The 19362-nt window shown below is 39.5% G+C and overlaps 1 protein-coding gene across 1 annotated transcript; it reads left to right on the top strand.

Annotated features, from left to right (window-relative positions):
- The first annotated feature begins 2701 nt into the window (after nucleotides 1-2701).
- On the top strand, nucleotides 2702-5516 carry LOC107812074 (chitotriosidase-1-like). The gene is given in 3 exon segments (NM_001325886.1): nucleotides 2702-3168; nucleotides 3839-4477; nucleotides 5340-5516. Coding segments are annotated over 3 exon segments (1137 nt in total). The 5' UTR covers nucleotides 2702-2711; the 3' UTR covers nucleotides 5381-5516.
- Nucleotides 5517-19362: the final 13846 nt, after the last annotated feature.

Here is a 19362-nt window from a genome sequence, read left to right as displayed (position 1 = left end):
GGTCTCAGTTGACACACATTTCTCGTATTTCATCGCTATCATCAATAAGACCACTTGCTTGATTTCTACAACAATATGAGACTCATAATCACACCGTTTTGCAACAATAGCTCCAGAGATGCAGGTCCAGGATGCACAGGGGGAACCTCCATGACGATGTTTGTAAATTTAACAATATTAATTAAAGTATTTTTCTTTTTAATTGCTTAACATCTTTAAATATATTACAATATCTTTTATATTAATATTTAATCTATATTTTTACTATATTGTTACTTAGGTTGATACATTTTCTGTATTATGATTTTATATGTTAGTTTATTATTTTATATGTTAGTTTCTTATTTTATATGGTAGTTTATTATTTTATATGTTAGTTTATTATTTTATATATTTCATTCTTATTTCCTATTTTTGGGTATAATAGAATTAAATAATTAATTTTTATATGAATACATGATTTAATTAATAAGTATTCATATACAAATAATTAGTTTGACAAATATTGTTATTTTTATGTTATTTTCTTACATTTGTTGACTAGTATTCGAGAGACTTTGTGTTTGAACTATCATCTTTTTAAAGATATTTTTGGGGTTGACAGATAATTAAATAATTAATTTCAATAACTACAAAGATACTACGCTAAAGGGCACTATATTGTACTTCGCTAAAGGGCACTACATTATAATTACGAGCAATACATTAAAATTACGGGCACAACATAACACTAAAGGGAATTAATAATATTAATGATTTATAAAATAATAATTTATCTATTTTACTAATCTTTTAGCACATAAATAATCTAATCCGGATAAAAAATAATAAATTAATTTAATCACAAAATAATCAAAAAAATACATATACCATGGTAAAAAATAACTAATAAATATTTTTTATAACAACTAATAACATTAATTATTCATAAAATAACAATTTCTCTATTTTACTATTTTTTTTAGCACAATAATAATCTAATCCGGATAAAAAATAAAAAATTAATTAAATCGCAAAACAATCACGAAAAAATATATATCACAGTAAGAAATAACTAATAGGCATTTTTAATACATGATTTTTAACAAAATGTAAGTCGGAATACATTGATTTAAAATTTTTTAAAAGGTGAAGATTTGATGATTTGGGGTCCGAAACGAGTAATCCACTACGTGATAATGTCTTAGATCCGATGTTAGCTTGCTACAATACCGAAAATCTACACTTTTTGTGAAACCGGTGGGCTCCAATGGATTTTTTCTGCGTTAAAAAAGGGAGGGGAGGGGGGTGCTGGGGGATTAAAAAATGTGTGGGGAGGGGGGGGGGGGGGTGGGGGGCTGCTGGTTAGTGTCTAGTTGGGGAAGGAGAAGGCACAGTTTTTTATATAGATATAGCGCGCATACATAAGGCGCTATACTATAGCGCCTTATATATGTGCGCTATACATTTATAGTTTAAATATAGAGCGGTTATTCACCGCGCTATACCTTAATAGACAAAACTATCGTTAAAGTATAGCGCGGTGAATAACTGCGCTATATATAAAATGGTGCCCAGTTATTTTTTAACCTATTTGTGTCTCTTATGTCCAAAAAGACCACATTTAGGTTTTAGACTCTTAGTAAAGGTTCCTAATAAATAGAGCTTTATAGCTTTTTAAAATCAAATTATTTTGTAAGTACTTTTCTCAAAAGTCATTTTACTAAAGTATTTTTTATGAGAAGCGGTTAGTGTTTGGTTAATTAATTTTAAAAAAATACTTTTAAACAGTAATTATTTTTTGGTCAAGCTTTTAAAAAATATTTTTAAATATATTTTTTCTCAAAAGTATTTTTCGAAAAAAATTACTTTATTCTGCTCAAAAATACTTTTTCACTTTTAAAACTTTGGCCAAACACTTTAACATAAAAAAATAATTGCAATAATAATAATAATAATATTTTTAGCAAAGAAATCTTGCCAAACAAGTTACTATATTAGTAGAAAAAGAAAGGCTACAAGACGTGGAGCTTCAAGCAAAGGTATAGATTCATAAATTAGTCAAACAATTGCTATAATGTATAACTCTAAAAGTCAAAAAATTGCTAAATTCACCAAGATACCCTATTTTCATAAGAAATCATGTAAGACCGGCAACAAAATTCTCAATTTTCCATCATAACGTGATAAAAAGGATAAGGCTAAGTGACTGAAATCCATAAATTTGGACACGTGGAGTGACCGAAGTCCAGTAATTTTATGTTGGGCTCCGTTAATAATTTTGGCGTAACCGGTAAAGTTGTTGCCACGTGACCACGAAGTTACAAGTTCAAGCCGTGAAAACAATCTCTTGCAGAAATGCAGGGTAAGACTACGTACAATAGACTCTTATAATCCGGTTCTTCCCCGTACCCCGCTATAGCGAAAATTTAATGTATCGGGCTGATCTTTGCTCCGTAAATAAAAAGAACAAATACAAGACGATTTGCTAAAAAAATACATATAGACCAAAACTATAACGTACGATAAAATCTCAAATTTCCGAAGGATTCACAGGAAAAATTCGACCTTTTCTCCTTTCAGAAACATCGAGAGATTCAACCACTTTCTAATGGAGTAGTAAATGTTTGTAGCAAATTAAAAGCCGCCGGTAGACAGTAATCTTAACTCAAATTTTCGAACTTATATAATCTCGGGGTCACAAATTAAATAAGCTATCAACCTTCAATTTAATGGCTAATTCTATCACTATTTTCTCCATTATTTTCTCATGTTTCCTCCTCCAGCAACTAGTTTGCACAAATAGCCAAAATGTTATTAAGGGAGGGTACTGGTTTAAGGACAGTGGATTAGCATTAAACAACATAGATTCAACTCTTTTCACTCATCTATTTTGTGCATTTGCTGATCTTAATCCACAATCAAATCAGTTAATCATTTCGCCGGAAAATCAAGATTCATTCAGCCAATTTACAAGTACAGTTCAAAGGAAAAATCCTTCAGTCAAGACTTTCTTGTCTATAGCTGGAGGAAGAGCTGATACAACTGCCTATGGAATTATGGCTAGACAACCAAATTCAAGAAAAAGTTTTATTGATTCATCAATAAGATTGGCTAGACAATTTGGATTTCATGGCCTTGATCTTGATTGGGAATATCCATTATCAGCTACAGATATGACAAACTTAGGTACTATTGACAAATATATATTTTCTTCATTTGTTTTGCACATATGGTCCTTATACATGAATTATTTTGGACAAATAGCTAGTTGTAATATTTGAACCCTTATCTGTCTGTTCAGGTATTATATTGAATTATTATGTGACAATTTTATTTGAAATTATAAATTATTATACATATAATATATTTTTATATGCTTAATTATCATATCTTTAACATGTCTCTCACTGCAATATTCTTGATCTTTTTCATGGCCAATTATTTTGAAATTATATTTGGTAATGATTGAGACCCGAGGCGAATCTACGATAAATTTGATGAGATCAATTTTAGGTTCTTACTACTCTACACATTAAATGTAACTTTTGCAAATTATGGGTCTATAATAGTTTTGAAAATAATAGCAATTTTTTTCACACTCACAGTAATATATAATCTGAAAGGAGGAGAGATCCCTCAGATAGAATCACTCGATTATATTGACAATTTCAAAAACTGATCATAGTATGATGGCGGTTGCCAAATAGGCCCCCATCATCTCATAAAAATGATAGGTCCCGCTCATTATATATATGTTTCATATGTCTACTATGATACCATATAATATGAATTGTGTGATCTCTCAATCTAGCTATTGAAAAATACACTCTTATTTACTTACGTCTCAATTAAACAGGGATCCTTTTGAATGAGTGGCGCACCGCTATCAACATGGAGGCGAGAAATTCCGGCAGGGCGGCACTGCTTCTCACGGCGGCGGTTTCCTACTCACCCCGAGTCAATGGATTGAACTACCCAGTTGAATCGGTGGCAAGAAACTTAAACTGGATTAACCTTATGGCATATGACTTCTATGGACCAAATTGGTCACCATCACAAACCAATTCACATGCACAATTATTTGATCCTGTGAACCATATTAGTGGAAGCGATGGAATTAATGCATGGATTCAAGCTGGTGTTCCAACAAAAAAATTGGTACTTGGAATTCCATTTTATGGCTATGCGTGGCGATTGGTTAACCCGAATATCCACGATCTTAGAGCACCTGCCGCCGGAAAATCAAATGTAGGTGCGGTCGATGATGGGTCGATGACTTATAACAGAATTAGAGATTATATAGTGCAGAGTCGCGCCACAACTGTGTATAATGCTACTATTGTTGGAGATTATTGTTACTCTGGAAGTAATTGGATTAGCTATGATGATACTCAAAGTGTTAGAAATAAGGTTAATTATGTTAAAGGTAGAGGATTGCTAGGTTACTTTGCATGGCACGTTGCAGGGGATCAAAATTGGGGACTTTCTCGTACAGGTTAGTAGTTTTTCTTTGTTTACTTTTTTGGTTTTTATATTTTTGTATGGATAACACGTAATTTTATTCAATTTCTTTGGTTTTATTAAAAGAAATGGTAAATATATAGGAGATTTATTTATTTATTACTACGTAGTACCATAAAATAAATTAAATGTTCCATTGGGATCATCACTCCTAAAAGTAAAATAGTTATTTGCAACATAACACGACATTTAAGTGCTTTTGAGCAACAGGAAAAAAATTTCAAACTTCTTTTTCTTATTTTCTTTAGCATTTTTGTAGTTAATTGTCAAAATACATCATTTTCACTGGTGCATATTTTCTCATTAAATTCTTAGGAATGCATGACTATTCTATATGGTCGATAGTCTTGTGAAATTTTAAACATTATCCCTAAAGTACCATAGTTCATATATTGATACTTATCCAGAATAAAATACCCTTATTCAAAAATAATCGATTGAACGAGAAGGATCTCTACGATAGTCATATTGTAGCATTTTCCTATGCTAATCTAATTAGCTCCCAGAGATGTTCACTTAGGTTTTATATAAATTTATTCTAAATAAAAAAATTATGATATTCAAAAAGTACATGAAAAATAAGAAAAGTTACTTATAAAAACCTTAATAAAAATTCCTTTCTTTTGTTTGGAAGAAACTGCAGGAGTGAATAACGATATTATTGTTTTGGAATTATTAGATAAGTGCTTAATAAAATTCCTTTCTTTTGTTTGGAAGAAACTGCAGGAGTAAATAACAATATTATTGTTTTGGAATTATTAGATAAGTGACTTTCTCAATTAATTTCAATTGCTTTATGTTCTTTGTTTTTATATTTACCCCACTTTTTTTTGCAGCTTCACAAACATGGGGAGTGTCATCTCAAGAGATGAAGTGATGGATTACGTAATTGTGTTTGTCAAGTATACTACTTATAATAAGGCAACAGATATGTGAACTATGACATAAATAAATAAACAATAAATTGTGTTCTCCAATTTTATTTTTCTACTAATAATATATTTCTTCGTCCCAAATAGTTTATGCTTTTTGTTTTTCGACATTATTTCCCCGTTTTCATATGAGAAAAATAATATTATAATTTTATTATTTTCCGCCAATGTATGTAAGAACAACAAACCCAGTGCAGTCACACAAGTAGGGTTTGGGGAGGGTAGAGTCTACGCAGACCTTGCCCGAGACTGATTCCGGAAGACCCTCGGCTCATGGATAAAAAAGGGAAGGGGCAATAACAAGCAAACCAATCTGACAACCAAAGCGAAAATAGAAAACTAACATTAAGTAATGCAAACATAAAATCGAAACAAGGCAGCAATAAGTAATATCAGCAATCTAGGGATAAAAAGAAGAACCCGAAGGACGCTAAGAGTTGTATTAAAGCTACTGTGACAAACAAGGACAACACCCGGCTGCATACACTGTCACGATCCAAAATCCACTAAAGGTCGTGATGGCGTTTAATACCGCTGTCAGGCAAGCCAACGGTAATTGATCACTTAATTACTCATTTTAGTATTTTAAAATCATAATTTTAATTAATTAGATAGTATGAAATAGAATTACACGAATTTCAATAACGAACAATCCTTAGGAACCCCCAAAATCCGATGTCACAAGTGCATGGGCATCAACTAGAAAATATAGTAAAATACAACATCTGTCTGGAATACAAATTAGATAGGAGAATATAAATATCTCTGATGGAGACTCTGCAGGCTGCGGATCGTAATATGAAATGCAGCTCACGGTAAAGTCCCCGCAATAGTTGCGCCTCAGCGCCCAAAAGACCACCAGACATATATATACCTGCACAAAAAGTGCAGCAAGGGTAGCATGAGTACGTAAATCAACGCATACCCAGTAAGCATCTAGCCTAACCCCAGAGAAGTAGTGACGAGGGGTCGACATCAATACTTACTAGTGGTCCAATAAGACAGATACAGTAGAAGTAAACAGGTGTGAGTCAGAGTAAATGAGCGAAATAACAAGTATAATACGTGGTACAATCCTCCTCTCAGTAATAACTCAAACTCTCAGCTAGTAGTTACCTCCTCAATCGGAGTATATAAATAATGGACATTACCAGATAGGTCGTCACAGTTCAATCAGGAAAAAGCTCACAAATATGCTGATTTCTTACCAATTATCACGCACGATTTCATAAGAGTATTTTCTAGAAATGCCGAGGCGTACGACCCGATCCATCATAACATTGCCGAACCATAGATACATCTATTTTATTGCCGAGGCGAACGGCCTGCTCCCATGAGAGTGTGGTACATAATCATGCCGAGACGTACGATCTGATCCATCATAATTTGCGCACTGCCGAGGATCGAATAACACGAACTATAGATGTATCTATCCTGCCGGGGCGAACGACCCGATTCCATTAGAATAAGAAGTTTTGACGGGTCCTTGACCCCCACTCACGAACAGACTTGTGAGTTATAAATTTTTGGGAAACCTTTCGGTGAGAACGCATAGTGCGGGAGAAATTCATAAGAGAAGTACAATTGTTTTGCGGCTAATCATGAAGCCCATAGAATCTCTACAATAGCAAGCTGATAACTCTACACATGTCTAGTCTCAAGTCGCAACGTAAAATAAAGGAATTTAATAGGCAAGGGACAACTCAAATAGTACAGTTATAGCATGGTGGGAACCTAAGTCTACCCGGACATAACATGAATCTAGCTACGTACGGACTCTCGTCACCTCGTGTGTACGTAGCCCCCGCAACAAGTATCACATAACAAATACATTACCTAGGGGTAGTTTTCCCATCACAGAGTTAGACATAAGACTTACCTTGCTCCAAAGTTCCATAACCGGCTCCAAAGCCTCTCTAACACCTCTAACCAATGCTCATCAATTCAAAACTATTCAAACAATGTGCAAACCAATCAAAACATATTCTAATACCGATAATTAATTAATTTAAACAATTCTCAACTCCGCTCGAAAAGTCGATAAAATCAACTCTCGGGCCCACGTGCCCGAATTCCGAATATTTTGGAAGATAAACTTTACCCATAACACCACGAACTACAATATATAACTTATTTCAAATTCCATGTCCAATTTGGTGGTCAAAATCTAAAAATACTAAATTCTAGGGTTTTTACCAAAATTCCATTTTTTTTTTACTAATTTTCATGTTTAAATGCATATACAAACCATGTATCTAACTTGTAATAGGTGAAAATCACTTACCTTGTGTTTCTTGATGAAAATCTCCCCTTGAAGCTCTCCAAAATCGCCCCAACCAAGTGAAAATGAAAGAAAATGGGCCAAATCCCGTTTTTAAAAGAACACACTGCCTAGCGACCGCTCGCACCTGCGGCCACTTGACCGTTTTTGCAGTTCTGCAGGTGCGGCCAAAATACTGCTTCTGCGGTCACCCTTTATCCTGCGGATAAGACTCCGCTTCTGTGGAGTCGCACCTGCAACCAAGGATCCACTTCTGCGGTCCCACAGGTGCGGCACAAACCTCGCACCTGCGCCACCAGCCTGCCTCACTCCCTACCGCTTCTGCGACTACTGGGCCGCTTCTGCGGACACGCAGATGCGGGAAAACCTTCACATCTGCGGCCACTGCCACTCCCTTCCTATTTTGCTTCTGCGAGCTTGACCTTGCTTCTTCGATGTCGCTTCTGCGACCAAGACATCGCAGAAGCGATCACACCAGCTGCTGCCCAGCTTCAGCATTTCTTAAGTCCAAAAATCAATCCGTTAACCATACGGAATCCACCTGAGGCCCCCGGGACCTTAACAAAATATAACAACACATCCCAAAATGAAATACGAACTTAGTCAAAGCCTTAAACCATGCCAAACAACATCAAAATCATGAATCACGCCTCGAATCAAACTTATAAATTTTCAAATTTTCAAATTCTATATCATGTGCCGAAACGTATCAAATCAATCCGGAATGACTTCCAATTTCGCACACGAGTCACAAATGACATAACAAAGCTATTCCAAGGCTCAGAACCCCGAACGGACATCGATAACATAAAAATCCACTTTAAACCAAACTTATGAAATTCTTAAACCTTTAAAATGCCAACCTTCTATAATAAGCATTGAAAGGCTCCCGGGTGATCCGATACTCAACCCGAACATACACCTAAGTCCGAAATCATCATACAAACCTATTGCAACCTTCAAATCCCGATTCTGCGGTCGTTTACTCAAAAGTCAAATCTTAGCTAATTCTTCCAACGTAAAGCTTCTGAAATGAGAATTTGCTTTCCACATCGATCCCGAACTTCCTAAAATTAATTTCCAACCACACATACAAGTCATAATACATGAAGTGAAGCTACTCAAGGCTTCAAACCGCCAAACGACGTGCTAGAGCTCAAAATGACTGGTCGGATCGTTACATTCTCCCCCACTTAAACATACGTTCGTCCTCGAACATGCTAAGAACTACTCCGGAGTTGTCCAAAATCTCTGTGCAATACCTTGTGCACCTACTCATGCCACCGCAACCCAATTGGGTACATTAGCTCAAGCCGGACTGATGGTCGTCCCTTTTATTTAGTCAATAAGCCTTAGAGCCAAATTCCATCCTCCGAATTTCTCTACAAGACCCGATTCTAACATACGAACACCGTACCAATCACCACACACCATATCAAAACATGATCGTATACCTTTTTCTAAATTCACACCATGCCCCGCACAATTCACATGCCCATAATATTGTCACGACTTAAAACTCCCTCCGAAAAATGTCGTGGCGGCACCTAGTCTCTACGACTAGGTAAGCCTATCAAATTGAGAAATAACAAAAATGAAAGAAAAAATTTAACAACTAACTGCAACAGATAACCAAATAGCCGGTAATAATGACGCTTGACATGTATAATAACCAACACTCTAGAAATACACAGTATTCCCAATACCCGGAATATCATAAGCCACAAGCTACAGAAGGAAACTAGTATCTCTATACACCAAAGTATTATAAAAGAAGTACAGAAAGTAAATGGCATAGGAGAGAATAGAGGGGGACTCCGAGGTCTGCGGACGCGGCAGATGTACCTTGAAGTCTCCATACAGCAGCAAGCGCTCTCAGCTAATAACAGGGCTAATAAGAAACACCTGGATCTACATACAAAATATGTGCATAAGAGTAGAATGAGTACACCATAACGGTACCCAATAAGTGCCAAGCCTAACCTCGGTAGAGTAGTGACGAGGTCAGGTCCGGGCCGTACTGGAATATAATAAGTCTGCGAAACATGTCAACTAATAAGCAAATATAATAAGCAAAGGGATAGAGAAGGAGAGACAAGGTCTGCGAAACATGGCAACTACCTCTGAATCTCCAGAAAATTGACTGTGTGAAAGAATCAACACCCACTGTATTCGGGATCATCTGGATCTACACACAAAGTGCAGGGTATAGTATGAGTACAAGAAACTCAGTAAGTAACAATAATAAATAAAGAACTGAAAGTAGTGACGAGCTTCTCAGCTGAGTCCAATTACAATACTTTCCAACATAAAAGGGTAGGTATGCTTTCAAGTTCAACATTTAAAACTCCACAGTAATTTCATATCAACTTCGACTGAAACAGAAGAGAATGTCTTTTAGAAATTTTCCAAATCAGTGATATGTGACAGCTTTAATGCAGCAATAATGAAATCAATGCATCCTCTCAGAGCAACAGTCACTCAGTCCTCCCATTCACTCCAACCTCACAGTCACTCTTTCCTCATAGTCACTCTTTCCTTACAGTTACTCATCTCTCGACACTCACACTCGGCAGTCGCACTCAGTAGGTACCTGCGCTCACTGGGGGTGTGTACAGACTCCGTAGGGGCTCCTTCAGCCCAAGCTCTATATCAAGCCAATCATGGAGTATTACAATGAAACATGCTGCGGCGTGTAGCCCGATCCCATAAATATCCTCACAATTAGGCCATCGGCCTCACTCAGTCATCAACCTCTCCAGTATTTCGGGCTCAAGATGACATGAAAATCAGCCTAAAAATGATAATATGATGTATCAATATATAGAAACAGAGACTGAGATATAATATAAAATGAATGAACATGACTGAGTGTGAAATTACAATTTGAACATATAATTCAACCACAGAATTGACCCCAATGGGTAACAATAATAACAACATATGTTTAAGCATGATTTTTAATATGAGTCTTAACTCAATTTTTCCTAACATGTAGAAAATGTACGGATATCAACAGATAATTCAACTACACAGTCACATGGAATTTGACCAAGTTACAATTCCTACGGTGCATGCCCACACGCCCATCACCTAGCATGTGCGTCACCTCAAAATCAATCACATAACACATAATTCGGGGTTTCATACCCTCGGGACCAAGTTTAGAATTGTTACTTACCTCAAACCGTGTAATTCATTATTCCGCTATGCCCTTGCTACGAGAATTGATCTCCGAAAGCCTCGCATCTAGCCATAATTAATTCAACTCATTAAATACCAATTATTGTAATTAATTCTATAAAGAAATACTAATTTTCTAATAAAAATCTGAAATTCACTCAAACATCTCCCATGAGGCCCACATCTCGGAACCCGACAAAAGTTACAAAATATTAACGCCCATCCAACCATGAGTCCAACCATACAAACTTCACTGAATTCCGACATCAACTCGACCCTCAAATCTTCAATTAAAGTCTTTGAAGATTTCTACCATTTTCAACCCATCTTTATCCATTTGAACTCAATAATCTTTCCATAAACCTTATAGATATGTGTATGTATAAATAATACTCTAACACCCAAGAATCATGCTCTTAATTATCCATCTTTACCCAAACTCGAAATTGAAGACTAGGGGTTAGAACCTAACCTCTTGGGTGAAGATCTTGTGATATTTCCTTGTTGGATTTCAAATCATGAACAAGATCTTAATGAACAAAGCACTTGAGCTTCTTCCTCTCTCTAGAACACTCTCCCTTCTCTCTAGATTTTGGCTAAAAAATGAGCTTCAAGGGCAATAAATCGAAGTTGGGTCGGGTCAAAAAATAGAAAGAATGGAAGCCCCGATGCAATTATGCGATCACATAACATGTATGCGGTCCGTATATCGGCCGCATAACAATCGTAAATCACAATTTGAGAAGTAAATGGGGAAACGAGGTTGTAATACTCAAAACGACCGGCTGGTCATTACAAGTTCCGACTACGATCACAATCCTAGAACTTAAGCTTCCGTTTTAGGGACTGAGTGTCCCAAATCACTCCGAAACCACAACAAAACCTCCCGGCAAGTCACATAAGTAGAAAAAGATACGGGGGAAGCAGTAAATAGGGAATCAGGGCTAATAAACTCAAAACGATCAGCCGGGTCGTTACATCCCCTCCTCTTAAAACAATCATTCGTCCTCAAACGAGCACAGAGACATACCTAAAGTGGTGAAAATATGAGGATAGTGGTTGCACATATCATGCTCGGTCTCTGAAGTCGCCTCCTCGACCGGCTAACCCCTCCACTGAACCTTTACGGAAGCAATGTTCTTTGACCTCAGCTTTCAAACCTGCCTATCTAAAATAGCCACTAGCTCCTCGACATAAGATAAATCCTTGTCCAACTGGACTGAGCTGAAATCCAACACATGGGACGGATCGCCGTGATACTTTCGGAGCATCGAAACATGGAATACTGTATGAACTACTGCTAGATTAGGAGGCAAGGCAAGCTCATAAGCAACCTCCCCAACACGTCACAACACCTCAAATGGGCCGATAAACCTTGGGCTTAACTTGCCCTTCTTTCTGAACCTTATAACACCTTCATGGGTGACACCCAGAGCAGGACCTGCTCTCCAACCATGAATGCAACATCGCGAACCTTCCGATCCGCATAACTTTTCTGTCTAGACTAGGTTGTGTGAAGTCGATCCTGAATCACCTTGACCTTCTCCAGAGCATCTTGAACCAAGTCTGTACCCAATAGCCTAGCCTCGCCCTGCTCAAACCAACCCACTAGAGACTGACACCGCCTACCATACAAAGCCTCATACGGTGCCATATGGATGCTCGACTGATAACTGTTGTTGTAGGAAAACTCTGCAAGTGGCAAAAACTGATTCCACGAACCTCCAAACTACATCACACACGCACGGAGCATATCCTCTAATATCTGAATGGTGCGCTCGGACTGCCCGTCTGTCTGAGGGTGAAATATTGTGCGCAGCTCCACTCGAGTACCCAACTCATGATGTACGACCCTCCAAAACCGTGATGTAAACTATGTACCCTGATTAGAGATGATGGATGCTGGTACGCCATAAAGCCTAATGATCTCGCAGATATAAACTCGAGCCAGCTGCTCGGAAGAATGGGTAGTCATCACAGGAATGAAATGAGCTGACTTAGTTAGCCTATCTACAATTACCCAAACTACATCAAACTTCTGTTGAGTCCGTGGAAGCCCAACAACGAAATCCATAGTGATCCTCCCCCATTTTCACTCCGGAATCTCTAACTTCTAAAGCAACCCACCTGGCCGCTGATGCTCATACTTCACATGCTGGCAATTTAGACACCGAGCTACATACTCCACTATGTCCTTCTTCATTCTCCTTCACCAGTAATACTGTCTCAAGTCCTGATACATCTTCACGGCACCCAGATGAATGGAGTACCTCGAGATGTGAGCCTCATGTAGAATTAACTCATGCAAACCATTTACATTGGGCACACATAGTCTGCCATGCATCCTCAATGCACCATCATCCCCAATGGTGACCTCCTTAGTGTCATCGTGCCGGACTGTGTCCTTAAGGACAAACAGATGGGGGTCATCATACTGACGCTCTCTGATACGATCATAAAGAAAAGACCGAGAGACCACACAAGCCAATACTCGACTCGCCTCAGAAATGTCCAATCTCACAAACTGGCTGGCTAAGGCCTGAACATCCAACGCCATGGGCCTCTCTGTTGCTGGTAGATATGCTAAACTCCCCAAACTCTCCGCCCGACAACTTAAAGCATCGACCACCACATTAGCCTTCCCAGGATGGTACAAAATATGATATCATAATTATTAAGAAGCTCTAACCACCTCCGCTGACGCAAGTTAAGATCCTTCTGTTTGAACAGATGCTGCAAACTCCACGGATCAGTGTAGATATAATAATGGACACCGTACAAATAGTGTCACCAAATCTTCAAGGCATGAACAATAGCTGCTAACTCAAGGTCGTGGATATGATAGTTCTTCTCATGCACCTTCAGCTGTCTGGACGCATAGGCAATCACCCTACTGTCATGTGTCAACACCGCGCCGAGACCAATCCACGACGCATCACAATATACAGTATAAGACCTCGAACCTGTAGGCAATACCAATACTGGGGTTGTAGTCAAAGCTGTCTTGAGCTTCTGAAAGCTCTCCTCGCACTCCTCTATCTACATGAACGAGCACCCTTCTGGGTTAGCCCGGTCATAGGTACTGCGATAGATGATAAACCCTCTACAAAATGACGGTAATACCCCGCCAAACCAAGAAAACTTCGGATCTCCATAGTTGAGGACGGTCTGGGCCAACTCTGCACTGCTTCAATATTCTTCAGATCCACCTGGATCCCATCACTCGATATTACATGACCCAAAAATGCCACTGAGTCTAGCCAAAACTCGCACTTTGAAAATTTTGCATATAACTTCTTTTTTCTCAAGGTTTGAAGCACAGTCCTCAGGTGCTGCTCATGATCCTCCCGATTCCGGGAGTACACCAGAATGTCGTCAATAAACACAATGACGAATGAGTCAAGATAGGGCCAGAACACACTGTGCATCAAGTGTATAAGAGCTGCTGGGGAATTGCTCAATCCAAATGACATCACAAGGAACTCGTAGTGACCATACCGAGTCCTGAAAGCAGTATTCGGGATATCTGGCTCCCGAATCTTTAACTGATGATAGCTTGAACGTAAGTCAATCTTGGAAAACACTCTGGCACCCTGTTACTGATCAAATAGGTCATCAATACGAGGCAATGGATACATGTTTTTCACAGTAACTCTATTCAACTAGCGATAATCAATGCACATACGCATAGAACCATCCTTCTTCTTCACAAACAAGACTGGAGCACCCCAAGGTGACACACTAGGCCGAATGAAGCCCTTATCAAGAAACTCCTATAACTGCTCCTTCAACTCAGGAGAAGCCATACGATATGGAGGAATAGAGATGGGATGGGTGCCCGGCAACAAATCAATGCCAAAATCAATATCTCAGTCGGGCGACATGCCCGAAAGATCAACTGGAAAAACATATGGAAAGTCCCTCACTACTGGGACTGACTCAACTGTAGGGGTATCAATAATGACATCTCTCACATAATCTAGATACACGTCACACCCCTTCTCAACCATTCGTTGAGATTTAAGAAATGAAATAACTCTGCTGGGAGTATACTTTAAGGTACCTCTCCACTCTAATCGTGGTAATCCTGGCATAGCCAGCGTCACGGTCTTAGCGTGACAATCAAGAATAGCATAATAGGGCAACAACCAGTCCATGACCAAAATAATATCAAAGTCTACCATGTTGAGCAATAATAAATTGACTCTAGTCTCCAAACCACTAAGAACAACCAAACACGACCGAAACACACGGTCAACAATAATAGAATCTCCCACAGGTGTAGACACATAAACAGGAGAACTCAAAGAATCACGAGATACGCCCAAATACGGGACAAAATAAGAGGACACATAGGAATAAGTGGAGCATGGATCAAATAAAACTGACACATTTCTATGACAGACCGGAACAATACCTGTAATGATAGAGTCGGAAGAAACTGCCTCTATATGATCAGGAAGAGAATAATATCTCGCCTGGCCTCCCCCTCTAGGGCGACCTCTACCTCCCCGATCTCCACCTCGAGCTGGCTGAGCAGGTTGGGCGGTAGCTGGTGCTGTAATCATAGCCTGAGGACCCGGTGGAGCACGCGGTGCCTGAGAAGTCTGTGGAGGTGCACCCCTCATAAATCTGGGGCAATCCCTCACCATATGGAGAGTGTCTCCACACTCAAAACAAGCTCTCGGAGGGCGTGGCTACTGTGACTGGCTCGGGCCAGGTCTGCTGGACTAACCGTTAAAAACACCCAGTGCAGGAGGCACACTAGATATTGGCGGTGCATAATAAGGCTCATGGGGCCTAGAAGGGGCCGGAATACCACTGGAGGCTGGATGAGCTGAATGAACTAGATGACTCGTATAACCCCTACCATGACAAACTGTAGATGGGGCATGCACACCACTATAAGTGCCAGACTCTCGAGACCTCTTAGCCTCCCTCTCCCCTCTTTCTCGAGCAAGCATACCCTCCAATATCCTAGCAATACTCACAATCTGCTAGTAAGAAATATCCATCTCTAACTCCCGAGCCATGTAAGCTTGATACTGGGGTGGAGTCCCTTGATACACCTGCGAACCCTCTCCCGAACTGTAGCAACCAAGGATGGTGCATGTTGGGCCAAATCGCTGAAACAAACTGCATACTTTGACACAGTGATAGCACCCTAGTGCAACTGCTCAAACTCCACGCGCCATGTGTCCTTGAGACTCTAAGGAACATACTCTCTCAAAAATATATCCGAGAACTGATTCCATGTAAGTGAAGTTGCCTCAGCCGGACTACTCCACTCATAAGCACGCCACCACTGATAGGCTGCTCCTCTAAGCTGGAATGCATTAAAGGAAACCCCACTCGACTCCGCTATACCCATAGTACGGAGAATACGGTGACATTCTTCTAAAAAACCCTGGGCATCCTCTGATGCCAATCCACTAAAGGTAAGAGGGTGGTACTTCTTGTACCTCTCAAGTCTGAGCTGCTCCGCCTCAGAAACTACTGCCCTAATCTCGGGATGAACTGGAGCTACCGACTGTACTATTATGATCTCTAGATCCTGGTTTACCTGAACTAGCTGCTATAGGGTACCAGAGATGGGAGTATGTATTCCTTCCCTGTCCTGAGATGTGGCAGGAGCAAGTGGAAACAATCCATCCTGAGCTAAGGTGCTGAACATGCTCAGAAATTGGTTTAGAGTCTCCTGGAGGGCTGGTGCAGCAACAGGTATCTCAGGTGCCTACCCTCCAGCTGGAGCTACTGGGGGCTCCTCTGTAGCAGCTCGTGCAGATGCTGTGGCTGCAGCGCGTGGATGTACTTGGCCTCTACCCTGGCCATGGCCTCTCACGGCTTTAGTAGGGGACGCTGGTGCCTGGTCATCAGATCTGCCTATACGTGTTCTCACCATCTGTGAGAGAATAGAATACAGAAGTTTAGAATTTTGAAGTCAACAATTTTCGCACGACAAGGAATCAAGGAGCATAAGTTTTCCTAATAGTTCCATAGCCTCCCGAAGATAAGTACAGACATCTCCGTACCGATCTGCGAGACTTTAATAAACCGACTTGTGACTCACGACACCTATGAACCTAGACTATGATACCAACTTGTCACGACCAAAAACTCCCTCCGAAAAATATCGTGATGGCACCTAGTCTCTACGACTAGGTAAGCCTATTGAATTGCAGAATTAACAAAAATGGAAGAAAAACTTAACAACTAACTGCAACAGATAACCAATAGCTGGTTACAATGCTGCTCGACATGTACAATAACCAACACTCTAGAAATACACAGTATTCCCAAAACCCCGAAACATCATAAGTCACAAGCTACAGAAGGAAACTAGTATCTCTATACACCAGAGTCTAATAAAAGAAGTACGAAAGGTAAATGACATACGAGAGAATAGAGGGGGACTCTGAGGTCTGCGGACTTGGAAGATGTACCTTGAAGCCTCCGTACATCAACAACCGCTCTCAGCTAATAGTGGGGCTGATAATAAGCACCCAAATATGCATACAAAACATGTGCAGAAGAGTATCATGAGTACTTCATAACGGTACACAGTAAGTTCCAAGCCTAACCTTAGTAGAGTAGTGATGAGGTCAGGTCCGGGCCCTACTGGAATATAATAATAAGACAACCGATATAATTGTAACAACCCAATCAGTCGTTTTAAGCATTTACACTTCGCTCGGTAGTTTACGGGCGTGAGTAGATACGTATGATATATTTTTATTTGTGTGAATCGTCGGTTTTGGTTTTCAGGTTATTCAGGACTAATTTAGAAGAATGATTCTCAACTAGGGAGCTTTAAATTTGAAAAAGTTGACCAAGTTTGACCTTTTAGCATATGACCTTGGACTGGAATTTTTATGGTTCCGTTAGCTCCGTTGTGTGATTTTGGACTTAGGAGCGCGTCCAGATTGTAATTTGGAGGTCTGTGGTTGAATTTGGCTCGACAACCAAATGATGATATTAGACCAAAAAGACACGCAAAATACTTAATTATTCTCGATTTATGTTACAACAATTCTGATGGGAAGGGGTTAAGTAGTCATAATCTAAAAGATTACTCCTGAGTGTCGTGTGTATTTCCTTTTTCAGGGAAAGGACCATAGAGGAGAGTCAATCCAGTGTTCAAGTTTTCATACTTCAAAGCTCAAACACTCGAGAACTATGCATATGGAAGAAGTACATCACAAAGCATAGCTCAATGGCCAAAGAAAAAACCTTAAAGAAAATTTAAAATTTTGAAGCTGAAAGATTGAATGGGAATTGAGGAACTGAAGAATAAACATGAAATTGAAGGTTCAGTGGAAATTGAAGTTCAACAAAAAACTCCCACCATCTATTAGGTTAAGGCTAGAAATATCAAGACCCCAAAATCCCATCTTTTGGACTGTGATGCACCTAGTCTCTAAGACTAGGTAACCCTAACACATGCTGGGATTTAGCATAAATAAACAACATAGCTATTAATTTAAACTGATAAATGATATAGTAAAGCTGAAACTGATCATTAGTCATACATCCCCAAAACCGGTAGTGCGGAGTCATATGTTCTACTGAGAGTAATCTAAGAGTCTCAAATACAACACTATTTTGGAATGAAAATAAACAACAATAAAGGTCATTTGACCGGGAGTGGACTTTTTGATATCGGGGTTGTATTCCAATTCCGGAAGTTAGAGAAGGTCCATAGTGTTGAATGTGACTTGTGTGCAAAATTTAAGGTCAATCGGACATGATTTGATAGGTTTCGGCATCGGTTGTGGAAGTTTGAAGTTCAAAGTTCATAAATTTCGATTTAAGGTGTGATTCATCGTTTTGATGTTGTTATGTGTGTTTTGGGGTCTCGAGTAGGTCCGTATTGTGTTACGAAACTTGTTGGTATGTTTGGATGGGGTCCCGAGGGACTCGGGCATATTTCAGATTGATTTCCGATCATTTTCTTCAATATTGCTATTGCTGGTTCTGGTGTGACCGCACCTGCGGCTGGTTTGCACTGGTGCGATGGTCGCAGAAGCAACGAAGAGGTCGCAGGAGCGGAAATATTGCTGGGAGCAGGGTTCCGCAAAAACGGAGATTGCTTCGCATCTGCGAAGGCGCAGATGCAGTGAGTTGAGCGCAGAAGCGGTTGGCAGCGCAGCAACGACATTTGGGCGCACACCTGCGAGTGCGCAGATACGGGCATTTTACCACAGGTGCAAAGGCAGCCTATAGTGCTTCTCCACAGAAGCATGATTTTTGGTCGCAAAAGCGACGCCGCAGAAGTGGCTAATGTGTCGCAGGTGCGAAAGTGCTGGGCAAAATGATAGATACAAGGGTTCGCGATTTTGGCTTCTTTTTAACATTTCCAAGCTCGGATTGAGGCAATATTTGAAGAAAATGTCACCATATGAATTAGGGTAAGTGTTATCTAGTCGTCTTTAGTTATATTTCATGAGTCTACCTTCGTTTTGG

Source organism: Nicotiana tabacum, chromosome 18, assembly GCF_000715075.1.
Source record: "Nicotiana tabacum cultivar K326 chromosome 18, ASM71507v2, whole genome shotgun sequence".
In the NCBI taxonomy this organism is placed as follows: domain Eukaryota; kingdom Viridiplantae; phylum Streptophyta; class Magnoliopsida; order Solanales; family Solanaceae; genus Nicotiana; species Nicotiana tabacum.
The sequence above is the reverse complement of the archived record's forward strand: the minus strand, read 5'-3'. Positions and strand labels throughout refer to the sequence as shown.